General features: G+C 43.9%; 1 protein-coding gene across 1 annotated transcript in view; it reads right to left on the bottom strand.

Annotated features, from left to right (window-relative positions):
- The window catches only part of Frmpd3 (FERM and PDZ domain containing 3), a 74349-nt gene that overhangs the window by 24526 nt on the left and 28578 nt on the right, over positions 1 to 21245 (bottom strand). Inside the window, 6 exon segments of the mRNA XM_075956609.1 lie at positions 7964 to 8143; positions 10210 to 10299; positions 12390 to 12516; positions 12850 to 12986; positions 18122 to 18241; positions 20504 to 20635. Of these exon segments, the coding sequence (XP_075812724.1) occupies positions 7964 to 8143; positions 10210 to 10299; positions 12390 to 12516; positions 12850 to 12986; positions 18122 to 18241; positions 20504 to 20635 (786 nt within the window).

Raw genomic sequence — 21245 nt, 5'->3', positions numbered from 1 at the left:
GTGTGAATTACATGAGAACCTGTTTCAGAAACAAAACTGAAAATCTTTGGGCATGATTCTTACAGTTAGTTATTGTGATAGTTTGAATGTAATTGAAATTTACATACGCTCACAGGGAGTGGCACTATTAGGAGTTGTGACTTTGTTGGGAGCGGGTATGGCCTAGTTGGAGGAAGTGTGTCACTGTGAAGGTGGGCTTTGAGATTTCCTATGCTCAGGATACCCACCCGTGTGTCGGTTGACTTCCTGTTTCCTGCAAGTCAAGATGTAGGCAGCACGGCATCCGCCTGCACACTGCCATGCTCCCTGTCATGATGACAATGGACTGAACCTCTGAAACTGTAAGCACGGCACCCCAATTAAATATTTTCTTTATAAGAGTCACTGTGGTCATGTTGTCTCTTCATGGCAATGAAAATCCTAACTTACACTGTCATGGTTGAAACAGCAAACCCTTCCAGAACATTCTTAGGCCAGAGTGGGCTATCTATGAAGAAATGGACTAAGTTTGGTTGCTAACTTCCATGTCCTCTACTAAGGAAATTCAAGCAGCTGAAATGGAAGATTCCATGTGTAGTGGTGTACTCATCTTACAGCCAGATTCTCTTCTGTTTGGTTATCTTACATGTATTTGTTCTGTATGCATGTCTCTCTCTGTGCACCAGGGCATGAGTGTGGAATTCAGAGGATAGTTTATAGGAGTTGGTTCTCTTCTTTCATTGTGTAGGATCTGGGGATTAAACTCAGGTTCTTAGGACTTGGTAGATGGCTTCTTTACCCCCTGAGCTGTCTCACTTACCTTCCCCACTTCTTTTTGAGCTAGGTCCTCCCTATATAACCCAGGCTGGCCTTAAACTTCCGATCCCCTTGCATTAGCCTCCTAAGTGCTGAGGACCCATCCTTCCTTCTGGGACTCCTGGCAATTAATAGCTACTGGGGGAGGAAATGTCATTTTCTTCAGTAGTGTAGCTATGGATAAATTACTATTGCTCCAGAAAATAACCTCCCACCCACAGTGAGCAAGAAACTTGCAATTAAACTCAGGGAGAGATGGGGGCACTACATATGGTCTCAACAAGCATTGCTCTTTCAGAAGACATGACCTTGGTTCAGTTCCGAGCACTGACAAGATGGCTAACCACTGTCTGTCATTCCAGTTCCAGGAGACCCAACACCTTATTCCAACCTCTACTGGCTCCTGCTCTACATATGTGGTATGCAAACATGCTCTCAAGCACACAAACACATGCACATGAAACCAAACAGTATTTAAACTCAGTAGGCCACACACAAAAAGAAGTCATGACAGTTGCATTGGGCCAGGTGGGGGTGGGTGGCACATGCCTTTAATCTCAGCACTTGGGAGGCTGAGAGGTAGTGAGTTTGAGGCCAGCCTGGTCTACAAAAGCTAGTTCCCCGGATAGGCTCCAAAGCTACAGAGAAACCCTCTCTTGAAAAACAAAAACAAACAAACAAAAATCTCTATTTTCAGGGCTAGTCAGTTCTTTCAAATAGGCCAAAAACCTATAAACCATATTTTAAGGATACTTAGCTTTAATAAAAATAAAACGTTGAAACCCAAATTTTAAAAAAAGGAAAGTAGTATTGGGGTAAGAGATACATTGAGGTGCGGAGAGATGGCTTAGCAGTTAAGAGCACTGGCTACTCTTCCAGAGGTCCTGAGTTCAATCCCCAGCAGCCCTAGGGTGGTTTACAAACTTCTCTACCCGTAGTCCCATGGGATATGATCCTAGGCATTCATCACCCTTCACAATTGCAACCAGTTCTTTTAACTCTAATCAATGCATTTGTTGATTTCTGTGCTATCTATATTCCAACAAAGCTATTAGCATGATGTTGTCATTCATCTTCATATTCATGTGGAAAGAGATTAAATGTTGCTATACCCATTTCATAGAGTATGGATTAGTAGTCCACAGAGCATACATCACTGATGTTTTCTGGTACCAAAAGCTGGCTGCAAATGGTATGCTTGTCAGTCAATAGTATCTTTATTACAGCATAAGAGAACTGGGGATGTAGCTCAGTTAGTAGAGTGCATTCACAGCTTGCTTACCATTTATAAAATCCTGGGTGTGGTTGTTGGGGCATATTATTTTAACTGTGTAAAGGTGTGTTACATTGGTTTCTGCTGCCTTTGTTAACGATGCATGGATGTGTTGCATTCTTTTATGTTGCATTTGTTGAACTCTGTGAAGCTGTGTTACTTTGCCTGTCTAAAATACCTGATTGGTCTAATAAAGAGCTGAATGGCCAAGAGCAAGTCAGGAGAGAGAAATAGGTGGGGCTGGCAGTCAGAGAATAAATAGGAGGAGAAATCTGGGGACGAGAAGAGTGAGAAGCAAGAACAGGAGGAGGAGAGGAGGATGCCAGGGGTCAGCCACCCAGCCACACAGTCAGCCATGGAGTAAGAAGGAAAGAAAGACATACAGAATAAAGAAAGGTAAAAAGCCCAGAGACAAAACATAGTTAAAGAGAAATGGGATAATTTAGGTTAGAAAAGTTGGCTAGAAACAAGTCAAGCTAAGGCCAGGCATTCATAAGTAAGAATAAGTCTCTGTGTATTTATTTGGGAACTGAGTGGTGGACCTCCAAAGAGTAAAAATAAGACTAAACAAAACAAAACACAAAACAACTGCATGTGGTGGCACATAAGTTGTGCATGGTGGCACACAACTTTAACCACGGTGCTTGGGAAGTAGAGGCAGGAAAATCATGAGTTCATGGCCATCTTATTATCTCAGCTATATAGGAAGTTGAAAGCCAGCTAGAGATACATGAAACCCTGTCTCAAAAGTAAAATAAAATAAGGAAAGGAAAGAAAAAGAAAAATGTAATATATATGAGTACTTGCTATGTGAAAAACCTCATGGCATTGATTTTTTTATTGTCACTATAATACCCAACTCCAAATTTAGTGGTTTAAGTAATACACATTTATTCCTTACAGTCTGAGCGGTCAGAGTTTTGATACAAGCTTTACTGGGTTAAAAATCAAGTGCAGGACCGTGTCACTTTTGTGGTCTGGAGTTGAATCTATTCCTTCCCTTTCCTGATCCTGGAAGTTACCACACTCCTTGGTCCTTGGTCTCTTCCCTAATGAAGGCTAGCAAGGGTGAGCTGAATCCTCTCGTCACATCCCTTTCTCTAACTTCCAGAGTCTGTTCCACGTAGACTGACTCTATTGACTACATTAGTCCTAGTTGAATAATTCATGCTAATCTCCCTATTTTAAGGTCAGTTGATTAGCAATCTTAATTGTGTCTGCACTTTTTATTCCTCTCTGTCATAGCATATTCACAGGTTCTGAGGATTATGGAATATACATATTTAGGAGAGGATTATTCTACCTATTGTACATGGTAAATCCTATTACAGAGAATAGCAATTATGACACCAAGTGGCTAATTCTGAAGTTTTCTTTCACATATTATCTGTTGCTCTTAATGGGGTATACCTGAACCCCTTATCACTTGGTTACACCTCTGTGCACTCATCATCCACCTTACTATTGGTCACCGTTCACTCCTAAACTACCTTTTAATGTCTCATCAAGACAACAAACACAATGTATTTATCCTCAACGGTAGTGTCATCTCACTGATGTGGGAGGTCCTTCTGTCTATGTGTTGCTTTTATTGGTTAATGAATAAAGAAACTGCCTTGGCCCGTTGATAGGGCAGAACTTAGGTGTGTGTGTGTGTGGGGAACTAAACTAAATGATGGGAGAAAGAACGGCGGAGTCAGAGAGACACCATGGAGCTGCCGCCAGAGACAGACATGCTGAAACTTTGTTGGTAGGCCACGGCCTTGTGGTGATACACAGATTAATGGAGATGGGTTAAATTAAGATGTAAGAGTTAGCCAATAAGAAGCTAGAGCTAATGGGCCAAGCAGTAATTTAAATAATACAGTTTCTGTGTGATGATTTTGGGATTAAGTAGCTGGGAACTAACTAGAGGCCTCCTTACATCTCACCACTTACTCATGACCTGCTAGAGTCCTTTTTTTAAAAAAATTTATTTTATTATTATTATGTTCATGGGTGTGAGGGTCAGATGCCCTGGAACTGGGGTTACAGACAGTTGTGAGCTGCCGTGTGGGTGCTGGGAATTGAACTCAGGACCTCTGGAAGAGCAACCAGTGCTCTTAACTGCTGAGCCATCTCTCCAGCCCTTTTTTTGTTTTTTTTTTTTTGAGACAGGGTTTCTCTGTGTTGCTTTGGAGCCTGTCCTGGAACTCACTCTGTAGACCAGGCTGGCTTCGAACTCACAGAGATTCTCCTGCCTCTGCCTCCTGAGTGCTGGGATTAAAGGTGTGCGCCACCATCGCCTGGCTTTGACCTGCTAGAGTCCTTTACACCTAACACTGCTATTTAGTGCACGTTGGATAAGTGCAGTAGGCAATAGGGGGAGGAATAAGAAAACACAAAACACATGCATTGCCAGGCAGTGGTGGCACATGCCTTTAATTCTAGCACTTGGGAGGCAGAGGCAGGTGAATCTCTGTGTGTTCAAATTCAGCCTGGTCTATAGAGAGAGTTCCAGGACAGGTTCCAAAGCTACAGAGAAACGCTGTCTCGAAAAACTGAAAAAGAAAAGGAAAGAAAACGCATTTATTGTGTGCAACACAGGAGGGGCCAGCCATGCCCATCTTAATACAACACATGTTGCACATCTGCTCCTTGGCTTCACAATTGTCTTGCTTCCGCCCTTCTTTCATGCTGGCCCAAATCAGCTTTCATTCTGTTACCCCTCTGCTCAAGGACCAACAGTACATTCTTACTAATCAACCACATTGAATCTAAATTCCTCAAACTGGCCTGGGAGGCTTTTAACGGACTTGTTCTGCCCGCCCCTAATCTCTCCAATCTCTCCTCTCCTTATTTTCCTCTCCAGCCAAGCGACTATGCTTATCGACCTGCACATATGGTTTGCTTATTTCCGTGCTTGCTCCTTGCCTTTCTTTGAACACATCCCACTCCTCTCTGCTAATTCATGCCTATCACTTCAAGATCCAGCTCAAAACACCCTCTCGAGGAAGCTAGTTCTGGTTAACTCCTTCTCGTTCTTTTCATTTCATATTCCATACCACATTTATCTATGACATTTGCTTCATCCTGCTTTTTTAGAAAGAGATGTATTTTAGTTTTGTATTTGTGTGTGTGTGTGTGGCTTCCCCGAGAGGGTGAACTTCATCTGATTCCAGAGTTGTGTAGGGGTTCTCATGCTGTGTCAAGGAAGGTCACGCATGCTTGTGATTGTAGTCACCCTGATAAAAGTGTAGTTTTTCTGAAATGTTCATTCATGTTCACCACTGTGGGTGGATCACTTTCAGAAATAAGCAGTGTGCTCCTCATTCGGGAGAAACATACTGAGCCTAGCTCAGCCTCTTTCCTCCCAGACCTCTGATCATATAGGTAGGTCTTCAACCTGGGCTCACTCTAATTCATTGTGTTACAATATCCATTTGGAGAAAATAAAAAAAAATTAAATACATCCTCATGCCCAGGTAGTTCTTCTAACCAATGAAATCATCAGTTTTAGCCAGGCAGTGGTAGTGCACATCTTTAATCCCAGCACTCAGGAGGCAAGAGGTAGTCAGATCTCTTGTGAGTTCAAGGCCAGCCTGGTCTATAGAGTGAGTTCCAGGACAGCCAGGGCTACACAGAGAAATCCTGTCTCCAAAAGGTGGGGGACATCAGTTTTCAGAGTCAGACCCTGGTGTCCTTATTGTTTAAAACCTCTCATGGGATTTCTCTTGTGCTGTTGACAAGAAAAACTCACTCTTGAAATGCTGAAGGTTGAAAAACAAAAGCTAAAAGCTGTTCCTCTGCTTTAAACCATGTCTATATCTCTGTGACCCACACTTCCCTGGGCGTGTCTTGTCCTTTTTTTCCCCTTCCCTTACCAGTTCATTTGGCTTTTTACCCGACATCTGAGAAGAGTAGCAACCAGTGGTTGGGAAAGTGGCCACAACCCAATTAAACATCAGCACCAGGCCGGTCCCCAAACCAAGGAGAATACCACAGATCACAGGTGGAAAGATTAGCATATTAAAGCTTCCTGGGTTTTACAAACACAAAAATAAGTAATTGGTTCTTTTAGAAACAGCAAAACACTCCACTGCTTAATCTGTTAAATACACGTCCTTCTGGGAAATCCTTTAAGAAAGGAAAGCTGTACCTCCCACCGAGAGAGCCTCTGCCAGCTGGCAGGAAGGCCTGCCCCCTGCCCACACTGGTCACTGTGTTCAAACAGGAGAACTGTGGAGGGGGTGGCTGGTCATGGCTACCAGACTTCTGTGACAGCTGCTTTGCCAGTCTAAAGGTGTTGATCTATGGGGAAGGTTCTGAGGTTCTAGGAGAGCTGGACTCTGGGAGATGAGATGGCACGTCGGCTCTAATTGTCCCCCCACTCCCCAGAACCACTGTCAATGCACAGACACACCTCTTACGTAGCTCAAAGTGGATGTTCCCCAACCAATATACAGGTGGGATGGGCAGAGATGGGTTAAGTCATTCATTTCTTTAATCTCTGAGGCAGACAGACAGGGCCTGAGGTGGCCAGAGTCTCCCTCTAAGGCTGCTCCATTTAGCTTGAAGTTCCATGTGAGTGTGATGTCCTTTGTTGACATTTTGCAATGCTAGGGATGGGATCTAGGGTCTTGCCCATGCCAGTCAAGCGCTCTATTACTGAGCTTCCTCACCAGCTGTGAGCTCCTGTTTCCCCCCAAGGGCTGGGAAGATGGCCCAGGGAGCAAACTGCAAGCATGAGAACCTAGGTACCAACGCTAGCATCCACGTAAACAAACAGGGTGGGATAGCAATGCACCTGCAATCCAAGTGCTGAGAAGGAGAATCTAGGAGGATCTTTGGGCCTTGCTGCTCAGCCAGCCTAGCCAGTCGAGACAAAAATGGGCCTGTCTCAAAAAGTAAGGTCGAGAGCACCTGAGGAAGACACCTCTGGACTCCACTTGCATGTGCGCATACACCTGGACACACTGGACACACACATATTTTGAGACAAGGACTCATTCCCTGTGTAGCCAAAGCATGCTGTGAAATTTAATCTTCCTCTCGGCCTACCAAGTGGCTATGAATACAGACAGGGTTGCAACACCATACGCAGCTGTATGAATTTCATAATTATTTTTTTTAATATTTGAGATAGGAGCTAACTGTATAGCCTAGGCTGAACTTGTAATCACCATGTAGGCAGTGATGCTCCTGCCTCAACTTTTTGAATACTGGAATTACAAGTCACCATGATACCCATAAATTCAAATTTTTGTGTGTGCTATGACAAGAATAATTGTGAAACGATGGGTTAGGTAGCTCCTGTTCTCTGCCGAGAACCTACTCGGATTAACCCAACACTTCCTAGCCCTACATAGTGCTGCATAGTAGTTGCAATGAGAATGGTCTCCATAGGTTCATGTTTGAATACCTCGACATCTCCAACTGATAGTGCTGTTTGGGAAGGATTAGAAGGTATGGCCTTCTCGGAGGAGGTGTGTCACTAGGGGTGGGTTTCGAAGTTTCAAAAGCCCATATCATTCCCAGTGCCTTCTACTTGTGTCTCAAGATGTGAGCACTCAGTTACTGGGTCAGTGCCATGCCTGCCTGTCTGTTGCCATGCTCCATGCCATGACTGTCATGGACTCTAACCCTTGGAAACTGTAAGTGACAAGTAAACACATTGTTTTATAAGTTTTCTTGGTCGTGCTATCTTAATGACAGCAATAGAACAGTAGCTAAGGCGTGCTGACAAACCATCTTAGATTATCTAAGTCCTAGAAGGTGGAGAAGGGAAATATGAAGACAAAGAGTTCTATGGAGAAGTCATTTCAGAATCTCTGAGCCTCAAATCACATGCTCCAACTCTTTCCTTGTCCCCCAGAGCTGTTCTGGAAAGAAGCGGCACCTCAAAGAAGCGCTCACCTTGGCATCCATGATGCTGGTCTCCACTCGGGCCACGCCCTGGTTCTCCCGGAACAGCTGGATCTTGCTGATCTTGCTGAACTCGGACAGCACAGTGGTGAGGTTGGTCTTGAGGTCAATAACATGACTGATGCCGTGACGGGGTCCCACCAGGAGAGTGGTGGCTGACTGCTTCTCGTCCTAGTGCCCAAGTGTGCCAGGCAGACAACGTTCACAGACAGATGTGGAGAGAAGGACCAGAGAGAAGAGGCAGTGAAGAAGAGAAAATATGTTTTATGTAGGTTCTGCTGGAGTACGTGAGGAGTAGGGGAAGGGAGGAGAAATACCTGAGGCTCAGTGCCAAGGTTAAAAACGCAACCTTGAGAGGAAAACAGTCTGGAACCTCCCTGGTACAGGATCCTAGATCCTCAGCCTAAATCACCCCTTAGCTACAGCAATAAGTTAACTGAGCAGCATCAGGGCTGGCTCTAACAAAATTATGAGGTAGGTGAAGTATGTCCTTTCTGGTGCTTTTGGAGAACTCTCCGTTATCAAGTACCAAGGTACTTTTCACAGTTGTTGAAAGCCATCCAAAACTCTTAGCCAGTGCTTTTGCCTGACTAGGCAGCATTATGTCTGGCTTTTACCCACCCTCCACCAAATTGCACTTCTCAACCAGTGCCAAAGCCATAGTGAAAAAATAACTTTGCCTAAGGCATGCAGGGTTGTTTAGGTGCTTAATGAAGGGCTCCCTAGATTTACCCTTTAATAGGTACTCCAGCAGCCTTGACTCAAAGGAACGACCAATAGGCATTTGAGCAATGTCAGGCTGGTGGAAGAGAGATTTCAGGGTGTGTGTGGAGGTGGAGGGAGGGGCCAGGGGGCTTTCAGTGATCTCCAAATCCCAGTGTATAAATGGCTGCTCCGAGGTCTGACAGGCCAGATTTCCTTAAATGGGGCGGACAAACTCCTTGAAGTCATCAAACCTGAGCCTTCCGCTGACCCACTCCCTGCTAGTAACATCACCCGGGAACCGTTTATGTCTGCCTACAGGCACTGTGATAAGCAGATTTTCTCCAGTGTGCCGTGCTAGCACGACAGCGTGTTCCACAGGGCATGACAAGCACCTGAAGCCAATCAGCAAGATGATTTGAATTTCCTTCTACCAGAGGCAACTGGACTGGAGCAGTCTTAGGGACTGTGCCAGCTGAGCCTTAGCCCAGAGCATCACGGTGCAGTGCAGGTCCTGAGTAGGCAGGGGGCAGTATGGAGAGATGGGAAACCCGGGCTAGGGGACTATGGGAGTTGTGTACATGTAGAGGCAAACAAACAGGGTTGGGGTTGGCAAACTCTGGCCCATGGGCCAAATATGGCCCCTCACCTGTTTCAAACACCTCAATGGTGAAAAATGAAAACTTAGAACATTTTTAAAAGTTGGAAAGAAGTCAAAAGAGCCATATTTTTGACACATGGAAATTCTTTGAAATTCAAATTTCTGTGTCTCTAAATAGTTATTGGCAGGGTGTAACACCCATTTGTTAACACACTGTGGTTGTTTTCATGCTAACACAGCAGTGCTGACTGGCTGCTACCGAGATCCGTTTGATCTACCAACAAAAGGCAAGCATATTTTCTATCTGGCCCTCTACAGACATGGGTTGTCAAACCCTGGAATATAGGGAAGGGGAACAAAAGGATTGATAATGGGCATCGAAAGTAGACGGAGTTGACCCCCATTATCTATAGGGGACTGCTTTCAGGACTCTGTTGTAGATACCAAAATCCATGGGTGCTTAGTTCCTACATAAAAGGACATAACATTTGTATATCGTTTGCATGGATATTCTTGTGTACTTCTTGGAAAGGGTCTTATATATGCAGGAATGGCCTCGATCTTGAACTTGTGATCCTTGTTCTTCAGCCTCTAGAGTGCTGGGATTACACGCATGCACTGTCATATCTGACCCTAATGTATGCTTTAAATCATCTCAGAAATCTTACAATACCTAACATAGTGCCAATACTGTATAAATTGTTGTTATACTATTATGTCTAGAGAATAATGGCAAGAAAAATGTCTATACATGCTCAGTACCAACACAGTTTTTTTTTCTTAGACTATTTTTGATCTACACTTGGTTGAACCCATGGATGTAGTGGATGCTTTGAATATGAAAGCTAACTGATTTTGTCCCTCCAATAAAGGGCTGGTTCCCTCCCCTTGGCCCCACGCTCTGCCCCTCCCCCAATCCCTTAGTCCCACTGACCAGTCCTACAGTGTTGAATAAAACACCAGTGAAGGTCGGAAGTTCATTCAGAATTCGAAGGTACTGGAGCTTTGCTTGAACGGCGGAGCCCTGTGGAAACAACCCACCTTGAAATAAGAATCTAGAGGAGCAGAGAGAAACATCCCACATCCTCCAAGTGGAGGCTCAAGGTCTTATGGCAGGAGCTAGTCATCAGCCTACTCCATGGAAACGAGAAAGGCCTGGGTAAAGCTGGAAGGAAGTTTCCGCTCGGATGGCTCTCACCTTCAGCGTTCCACCTACCTCCCCGAGCACTCCTCGGACCTCTTGGTCCCAATACCTAAAGTAGCATTCGAATCTGTTGGTCTTTCAGTAATTCAAGCCCCTTTCCGCAAACTCTGACATCCACTTAATCTATGCACCTCTCCTAAGTTCCTTCAGATCCTTAGAGTCTCACTGATAGTGCCACATGCAATCATGGGGTACCACTTTGTGCTTTCATACTGAACACCCCCAAGTCCCAAGCTTGTTCTTCAGCTGGGCTTCCAGGTCTCCGCCAGCATGTCTGGGGCAACTGAGCTAGAAACCTGTGAGGGACACAGGACTCTCCCTTCATCCTGTCATCTGAGGACCATCATTCACCAAATCACATTTATTTTACCCCCTGACTTCCTCTTGAATGGATCTACCTATTTCTTTTGCCTTATACCGTTTCTTTGACATTCCTTCCTATATCAGGGCTTTGGGTACTCAGCTTCGTCCCCTCAGTTACATACACCCAGTGTTTGGTAGTGGTAACATCCTGAAACACAGTAAATTTAATCACGCCAGTTTCCTGCTTCAACTCCTCCATGGCTCCTTGCTGTCTATAGGATTGTGTGCAGCCCCTTCCTGTGACACAGAAAGCCCTCACAGAAAGAACTGGTTCCTGCCATCCTCCTGTCTCTGCCTCCGCCAGATTTGCGTCTCATATTCTGTGGCTTTGCATAGTCTGAACCGTTTATGTCCTTTCCCCTGCTACCACGACTCACCTGGCTGGCTTCTATAGAGAGAGATCTCCTGGTGGAGGGAAGTTTTCCTCTTAGGACTGCTTCTAGCAATTCATCTAGACAAGCTCTTATGTGTCTATCTTTCACGTCTCAGCTCTGGCACTAAATATACCAGTTCTCCCTCTCCTAGCCTGGGCTTGGCATCTGTCTCTCCTGAATACTTGTCGAGTACCAGTGCCTGCTGCTTTGTGTTGGGAATTATGGTTTTATTTCCCTACTTGACTGTGCCTGACTCAAGGGCTAAAGCCAGGCTTTCTTCAGCAAAGCACTGGGGTGCATAGAAAAAAAAAATCTTTGCTGTGGAGATGGTGGTGAGCACTGGTGCTCTCAGCCAAGAAAAAAAAAAACCAATCTGATTAAGCATGCACAGTAAGGTGGGAATGGCTTAGCTCTCTGGGGAAATTTGCATCTTAAAAGAGAAGCTAGTTGGTAATTCAAGAAATCTGGAATGGGTGGCATATATAGGGTGATTGTGTCTCCTGTCTACATCTGCATGCCGATTCTAGTATTTGTCACCATCCTCCAGCCTCTTGGGCAGGAAGCACAAGCAGATGGCATCTTAGCAGCCTAAGAAGGCCCAGCAGGGCCAGGGGAGGTGGGGAGAGAAGCCTCTCCGAGGTAAAGACTGCTGCCTCCTAGTATTCAGAAGACAGCCCAGCTCTGCGTTGCACCTTCATCTCCTAAGATTCTGTTTTAGGACTGACAGATTAGGAATCTCGTGAGGGACAGAGCAGTCACTCTCATGGAAAATCTGTGCCTCTCTTAGGAGCCAATGCCTTTCACAGGACAGGTGCTCCATTAGGGCTAATTGGCGAAAGACCCCAAGCACGACTTTCTTTATAGCTCCTTTGTTTTGAGGACACAGTGGCTTGCAGTGATGTGTCGCTAAGGCTATTTGGGCAATGTTTGAGTTTGGAGCAAACTCCTTTGCATAGCTGCCTCACACATGGTCACCCAAGATGTGTACCCAAGTCAGGAAGAATGATGGGGTGTGCACCCAAGAAGGAACGGCTCAGTGTGCACCCAAGAAGGAATGGCTCAGTGTGCACCTGAATCAGAAGAGTGCTCGAAACCCCCAGGGTACAACTCAGGACCTCTCTGAGGCCTCTAGAGTTTAAACGTAGTGCCCGATGGCCTCCTCTGGGTGGGTACCTTGGTGCTGCAAGAAGGATGCATTTGGTGGGCCTTCAGTTGTTGAGAGAGAGACTTCCGAAGGTTCTTCTCTTTGATGCCCTGCAGGAGGGAGGGGGGAAGAAAGGGTTCCAGGCCCCACTCCTTCCTAAAAACAGAAGAAGAGCAAGGGATTAGTGAGAGAGACAAAGTGGGAACGAGGGAGGGAGATGGTCAGAAAGAACCTGAGTAACTCCAAGAGGCAGAGATGGAGAAACGGACTAGGAAAAAGAGAAAGAAGGGGAAGGACAGGCAAACTGTGGCCGTGCATACCCTACCGGTAGAAACCATAGCTTGAAAGCATGGGAGGTTAGGCATCAGGAATTCAAGTTCTTACCCCCGAAGGATGGCTATGACCTTGAAAAGCAGAGCAGAGCTCAACAACTGCACCTTCTTATGGACAGCAATTTGTCCCCTCCAGGAGGGCCCTTTCACAACTCACTCCACGTTCTTGAGTGTGATCTTCTGACTAGGCCGAGTAGCTGAGACAGTGATATAGATGTGGAGGGCAGCAAGATCCAAAAGCATCTCTGGCTTGGGTTCCATTCCAAAGCGTTCTCGGATAACATCATTACGACTCTGTGAGAGAGGGCAGACCGAATCCATCAGTTAAAGGAGACATCGCTTCTTTCTTTCTCTACTCCCCAGCTATGCACTTAGATCCCAGAAAAGAATCACGCCACCAGCAAGACATAATGATTCAAGTGAAAGAAAGGGCTACTGCCCTTAGGGAAGAGACAACAGGGGAGCCATGGGTCACAGAGACACTACGTGCTTGTTTCAGCAAATATTAGATGCTCTTCTCAGTGGCAGGTCACACAACAGAAAGACACAGTGGGCAGAAAACTCCGGGTTACTGTGCAAGTGAGACCTGGTTCATTCCCTTTCTTTCTTCTGTTATAAGAGAAATGTCACCCTTCCGGGGTGGGGGTTCCGTACTCAACTACTAGTCATACCAGACTCTTCTAATAGACCAGATGAGAATAAGGAAAGAAAGACAACGGGAGAGGCTCTCTGTGGGACTCGGTTCCAGAAGCCCAGGGTGAGAGATAGCTTGCAGGGATGGAGCAGACATTCTGTTCCTTGAGATGGCAAAACCATTTTGCTGCCCTAGAGGGAATACCTTGTAGGTGATAGTCAAGAGTATGATAACCTTCCAAACTCTAAGGCCAGCACTCCAGCTAGCAATGACTCCACCTTCATTTGAACAGTTGTCCTTTGCTTGAGGTTGTACCACAATGGGCCTTGGGACTAGGGAGTCACAGTGGTATCACTCTAGCAAAGGAAAAGAACAGAAAAAGGATTCTTCAGCCAAGAGTGGTGGCCTCACAACTGTAAATAAATCCACTCTGGAGGCAGAGGCCTGAGAATTGGAAGGCCAGCCTGGGCTACACTGTGAGTTTTAGGCTGACCTTGTCTATAGATCAAGACTGTATCAAAAGTGGGGGAGTGAGAAGAAAATGAACACTTAGTGTTTATCTATAGAGAAAATCCAGTAGAATCTACAAAAACCCATTAAAACTATTCGTTGAGTACAGCAAAGTTGCAAGGCATAAAAATCACTGTAAAAATGTATTTCTATATGATACCAATGGATAATTGGAAATTGAATTACAAATCTAAATCATTGCTGAGTATGGTAGCTCATACCTATAATCCTGGTACTTTTGAGGCCAAGGTAGGAAGATGGCTCACTAGTTCAGTACTAGCCTGGGCTACACAGCTCCAGACCAGCCTGAGTTATATAGAATTAGACTATGTCTCAAAAACAGCAGCAGCAACAGCAGCAATAAAGATGAAAATCATTTATTATGGCATCAAAATAAGAAATAATTAGGGATAAATGTGACAAAATATGTAAAAAAAATACATTAAAAACTTATAAAACTGCTGAAGAAAATGAAAGACCTCGATCAATGTAAAAATACTTTGCTCATGGGCTGGAAGACTCAGTATTGTTAACAAATCAATTCTCCCTTAATCAATCTACAGACTCTGCACAATTCCAATCTGAATCATGGTAGGATTTTTAGTAAAAATTGACAGGCTGATTCTATAATTCCTATGAAAAATGCAGAGGACCTAGAATGAAAACAATTTTTCAAAGGAAGAACGAGGTCGGGGACAAACACTACTTGATTTTAAGACTTATTATAAAGCTCTAGTTATCAATAGTGTGTGGTTGGCATTGGGCTAGACTGGCAGATCAATAGAATGGAATAGAGGTTCAGAAATAGACTACAGAAAGACTGACAACTGCTTTCCCACTAGATCTAGATGTTTTATTTCTTACACAGACTGCTCTGTAATAAAAGTATGAAGACAATTCAGTGAGGAAAGGATAGGCTTTTCAATGGGTGGAACCTCAACAAATGTGTGTCTATATCTACATGCCAACATGCACACACACATGCATGAATATACACAGATACACTGGATAGACAGATGTATCCTAGATATGATACCAGAAGTGCTATCTGTAAAAGAAAAGATTAACAAACTGGACTTCATCAAAATTCAAACATCTGCTCTGCGAAAGACACTGTTTAGAGACCAAAAAGGCCAGACACAGACTGGGAGGAAATAATTGCAAATAACATATCCAACAAATGACTTGTTTCCAGAATACATAAAGAACTCTCAAAACTTGATAATAAGAAAACAAATAACCCAATAAAAAGGCAGCAGATGATTTGGACAGACATTTCATCACGGAAGACACACAACAGTGAACACATGAAAAATTATCCAACACCACTAGTGACCTAGGAAAATGGAAATGGAAGCCTTAAAGAGACAGTGCTATATAATACTAGAATGACTAGGGTGAAAAAAAAAAAGACTGACTACACCAAGAGTCGATAAGACTGGAGAAGCTAAAATGTAATATGTGATGGATAGGAGTGTTAGATGGTAAAACCACTTTGGAAAATAGCATTAGAATTTCTTTTAGAAAACAGTCAAACCATCCTTTTATTAGTTATTTACTCAAGAGCAAAGAAAGCTCACATCTATGCGAAAACTTGGGCATGAATACTCATAGAAATTTCATTTGTAATTGCACAAATCTGGAAGTACCCCAAATGTCCATCAACATGTGTAACCAATTCTGGTTCTGTGAATATTACTCAACAAGAAAAATGGCTGGGATGTGGTGGCGCATGCCTTTAATCCCAGCACTTGGGAGGCAGAGGCAGGTGGATCTCTGTGAGTTCGAGACCAGCCTGGTCTACAGAGCTAGTTCCAGGACAGGCTCCAAAGCTACACAGAGAAACCCTGTCTTGATAAACCAAACCAAAACAAAACAACAAAACAAAACAAAAACCCAAATAAATCTGAGGAAAACCACCCAGTTCAAAATAAATATACGTATCATATGGTTTAATGTACGTAAACTCTTGGAAAGGAAAACAAATCTATAGTGACAGAAAGCCAGAAATCACAAAGGAGCCCAAGGAAATGTCAGTGAATATTGAATATGTTCAATATTTTGATTGTGGTTGTGGCTGTGGGTGACAATTTATTGTAGTATTCACTTTGAACATGTGCAGTTTGTTATGTATCAATTAGACTTCAGTTTTAAAAAAAGCAAAAATCAAAAAACCGATTTTTTAAAAAAGGAATAATCCAGATGAATTTCATATTATCACAAAGTGGAGAAATATGCTGGGCACGATCTTATCATCAAATTCCAAAATATGAGAACCGAGGCAGTCCCCAGAAGTTTGAGTGAAGAAATTCAGGACAAACAAAATGAGAACTAAACTAAAAACCACACAACCCATTGTCCCCCCTAGAGGTTTGGCCGAGGAACACGAGGCTGAGAAATGTTCCTAGCATTTTAGGTTGTCAGAAAGGGCAGGAAGGACAACTGCAGTGTCTCATCGCAGTCCCAGGTGTCACTCTCGGAAACAGAGAAGTTTGGTTTTTTATTCCTTTTTTCTTTTTCTCAACAAGGACTGCATATGTCCTGTGGGTACCTAAAAGCCAACATGGCCTAAAATGAACTTATCCTGTCTCCAAGCTCATGACACTCTTTATTCACCAATGTGAAGACTGATACCATCTCTACCAATACTCAGCCAATCCAAACCTTTACATCTCCCTGGAATCCCACTCCAAATACTGCATTGTTCACAAGCCTGACTTTGGGCATCACTTTTCCTTTGGCTAATGACCAGGTGACTCTCCTTTTGGCACTCTTACCCACTCCTCAGCAGGATTTCTTTACCTTGAATGCACTTTAGAATAAGTTGAGATAATTAGAAAAACACAAACTCCCAGACTTGGGGTGAGGCAGAAGAGATTTTTTCCCAGATAATTGTAAAAAAAAGCCTTTTAGATAGTTCATTTTTTTTAAAAATTATTTTATGTGTGTGTGTGTTTGCCTATGTAATTGTCTGTATACCATATACATGCCTAGGCCTTAGGTCCCCTGGAAGTGGTGTTACAGATGGTTGTGAACCCATGTGGGTACTAGGAATTGAATCCAGCTTTCTTCAAAGAGCAGCCAATGTTCTTAACCACCAAGCCATTTTGCCAGCCCCCTCCCAGATAGTTCCGATGTTCAGGTAGGGTTAAGGAACCACTGTTCTGGAGTGGTTCCACTGTCTCCAAAGCTTTGGCATGAGGTGGAGGGTATTCAGCTCTCATGGAGACCTGGATGTGGTCGGTGATACCTGTCTATAAGTCCAGTACCTGGAAGTTGATGGTGGGAGAATCAGAGGCTCAAGGTTATCCTTAAGGTACATAGTTCATTTGGGGTCTGCCTGAGCTACATGAGACTCTGTTGTTTTGTTTTCATCTCATTGAGCTTGTTAAAAGAAATAATTGGTATAAGGCCCAAGAATCTGCATCTCTAACAAGCTTCCAGTTAATGATGCTGTTGGTTCAGGGTCCACATTCTGAGAAACACTGCCCAGCTTCCGGAATCAAGTCTGCTCTCCGTGGCCTACCAAGAATTCACTCTCTGGTTCCCAGCTCTCCGATTTCATTTTCTATTGCTTCTTACACATTATATCCTGTACTGAAGTTGCAAAAATCACTTGCATTTTTTTCTCATCAGCATGCCGTTGAAAAGGCAAGGGCTCTTGCTTGGGATATGACCCCTCTTTTCCATCTTACTATGTAGCAAACATCTACTCATTCTACACAGCTAAGAGTGTACACAGATCTTCTCCTTTGTGAAGCCTTCACTGTCTTTCTCTCAGGCAGGGCTGGCAGACTGCTCCCTGGGTGTCATTATGGACACTGAAGCCTGTTGTGGTTCTATTTACGAATATATGAACTCTGGTGAGCAAAGTCTATCCTTTCTGCCCCTCTGATTGTCAGGACCCAGGGTATGGGTTCAATAAATATTTCTGGATGGAGTGAGATCAGAACCACCTCCTCACTGAACCTAGGTATTGGTGATTGACAGTTCCTGGAACCCAAAAGAGCTTGTAAAACCTTGGGATTCTGTGGAAGCACCAGAGTTCCTTGGGTTGCTCATTTCTGAAAACTATTGGGCTCTGGTGGACAAGTAGACGGTACTTTGACAGTCAAATTCAAATCAGCCAACTTGACACAATGAACTCCAATAGGAGCAAGGAAGGAACGGGCCTTCAGAGCAAGCTGAAGGTTGAACATACATAGCAACTCCATTGTGATGGCAGAACAGCCTGCCTGCTTGTTTCTCCACTGGTCTATCTTTGTGTCCCCAAGCCAGACTCTACCTGGATGTATAGGTACTCGAAAGCAGCAGGATCCCGACGTAGCAGCTCCACGGGGTCTTTGGGAAAGAAGCTTATTCGGAAGAGGCATTTCATCCCATGATAGTGTGTCCGCTGTACCACCTAAAACCCCAGGAGGAGAGGGTGGAGAAGAAACCATAGAATTAATGACTGTGACGGGGCAGGCAGCTTGGTGGCTTCTTAACGTAGGCTTAGGGATAAGCTAGGCTGTTGTTTCCCACTCTTGCTTCCTGCCTGGCAAATTCAATTCGAGAATTCCTCTCTCATCTCGGGTTTTACTTTCCCTGGTTTTAGTTGTCCATGGACGACCTCAGTCAAAAATAGAAAATTCAGGAAATAAACAATTCATAACTCTTACTATAGTATAGTTTTATAACTACCCTGTTTTTTATATTGTTAATTTATCAGTGAAGCTTATTTTTTGAGACAGGGACTCACTTTGTAGACCTGGTTGGTCTGGAATTTGCTATGTAGACAGGCTGGCTTTGAACTCCCTTCCTCTGCTTCCTGAGTGCTAAGATTAAAGGCATGCGCCACCATACCTGGCTGTGACTAGAATATTTTAATCACCTTTTAAGGACATAGTCTCTATTAAGAATGAGGTCTCCCAGTACTTGGGAGGCTGAGGCAGGAAGATCATCACAAGTTTGAGGGCAATGTGGGATACATAGCAAGACCCTGTTGTTTCATTGCCCCCAAAATGAACTGAGTCTAAGTGCCAAGAGCGGAGTTAGAGAGAGCGGGCTCCTGAGAATGTATCAGATTCTTCTTGCAGACAGGCTTAGCATCTAACAGACTAATTGATGTCTAGAGAGTTCAAATCAAAGGCTGGAACCTCTTTTGGAGATACAGATGAAGCATGCTGGTAATTGTTGAAGGTGGAGATGGATAATAGGGTTTATCATATGCTAGTCCATATATATTCTGTATGTCTGAAAATTTTTCATAATAAAGAAGTTTGAAATTCCATTTGGCACAAGCAGCCCATTTGACTCAGAGGATTGTTTCTTGGCTAGGATAGGAGGTGCTTCAACTCTAGGCAGATACCACCTTTCCTTTCCTACCCGGATTGTATTTGAGCTGAAACGTGAATGTTTCCTTTGAAAACTGCTTTCTTTTCTGTGTGCATCTGATTTGTTTGTTTGAGACAGTGTCTCCTGTATCTAAGGCTGGCCTTGCACTCAAATTTGTTGTTTAATCAAGGATGACTTTGAATTTCTGATCCTCCTATCTCTACCTCCAAGGGTTGGGATTACGGGTGCGCATCACTGTGACCCAGCTTATACAGCAATAGGGATCAAAAGGGTCTGAATGCTGGCTAAATATTGTACTAACAAGCTTCATTGCCAGCCTTGTTTCTTTGCTTTGTAGCCCAAGTTACCACAGTACTCTTTATGTAGTCCAGGCTGACCTTCCAGATTCTCCTGCCTCAACTTCTTATGTACTAGATTCCAGAAGTGTGCTATCATGCTGGTCTGGGTTTTATGAGTTTTGTTTGGCTTCCATACACTTTCTAAAAGCTATTTTTTTCTTAACTGTCCCCCTTCAGCTCTTTTCTACCCTATCAGGGAATGCTGAGTGGCCCTGCTCACCTCTCTGATGCTCCCTGGTCATTTGATATGGGTGGCATCCCATATAACAATCTTATTTTAAATAGTCTTTTCCCATACAGTGTGGCCAGAAGGATGAGCAAGTTTGTCCTCCTCTACTTTGGAAGATGATGAAGATGATGTGCTACCTATTCTGACCCCACGCAGTTCATTCCCAACTACCACTGAGTCTAGTTCTGACCTTTTTGTATCACGGCCCTCATCTAAGAGGTCAATTTTCTTCTTAGAAAGCAGAAGTGGCTAGCAGGCTGTGTTTCCAGGAAACAGGAGAGTTGCCAATAGAGACCAAGACAAATGCCTTTGTTAGGTCACAAAGGACATTGTCAAAGGTTCTCTGGAGATGAATAGTAAGCCCCTCAGGTAAGGCTGGACTGTCACTCAGAGGAACAGTGATGTTCAAGTCTTTTGGTTCTACTCACAGCAGTACACACACACACACACACACACACACATAAACACATATACATATAAGCACATACATACACATACACATATATGCATGCATTCACATATACTTGCATACACACATATACACATATGCACACATAATACATATACATACATAAATACCTACATACAGACATATACACAGACATATACATACGCACATTCCACCCGAGGTTGGAACTGTGACTTCTGAGAGCTGATTGACTACATACACCACGATGAATTTTCTAGTTAAGCAGCTTCATGGGTACTCTTATCTAGCACTGGTTACATGCAGCAACACAGCCAGGATAAAGGGGTGACTTACATAAGCCAGGGACTGCTTGTCCTGGAGAATCAGGAACTTGTGATTCTGTTCCGGCCCAGTATACTCAAGGACAAGAGCAAAATGCTCAATGTATCTCAGGGAGAGACGGTCCTGTAAGGTCACCATCACATCCTGTAGAAGAAAAAGAGCCTTGAGAGGGGGCGTCTTTCTGACTCTAAGTTACTCAAAGTAATGAATACATGAGGAAAAACTGGGAATTAAAAAATAAATGAGAAAATATTGGAAATCAAGTACAATAGTCCTGTGGAAAAGGCTTCGGGGTGGCCCAGATATGAGTTCTGGGACCAGTGAAAGGCCTTGTGCGTGTTGTCCAGTGGCTTGGGCCCTGGGGAACACCAAAGCTTCAGGAGGTGAATGTATGTGTCCCCTCATTTCGTCTGGTCAGACACCTGGTAAGTGACATTTCCCTCCTCCTACTGTGCTGTCACCTCCTCCCTCCCTCCTCCTATTCTGTCTTTCCCTCTAGTCGAGAACGCATGTCCTGAATGCTTGTGGCGTTCAAGCACCGTGCTGGTCTTCCTCTCCCCTCTCTTAAGTCAGAATTTTCATTTGGGTTTGTCTGTCAACTCTTAGGAATGAGCAAAAGCCAAAGCCACATTTCGGTGATTAAAAAGTATACTATTTCCGGATTCATAATCTAAATCAAATGGCTTGAGCTACTGGCAAAATGTTCATTTTTGGCCATAGCTAGCTTTTATAGACGATCAATTTAGCAACTTGA

Source organism: Microtus pennsylvanicus, chromosome X (genome assembly GCF_037038515.1).
Source record: "Microtus pennsylvanicus isolate mMicPen1 chromosome X, mMicPen1.hap1, whole genome shotgun sequence".
NCBI lineage: Eukaryota > Metazoa > Chordata > Mammalia > Rodentia > Cricetidae > Microtus > Microtus pennsylvanicus.
The sequence above is the reverse complement of the archived record's forward strand: the minus strand, read 5'-3'. Positions and strand labels throughout refer to the sequence as shown.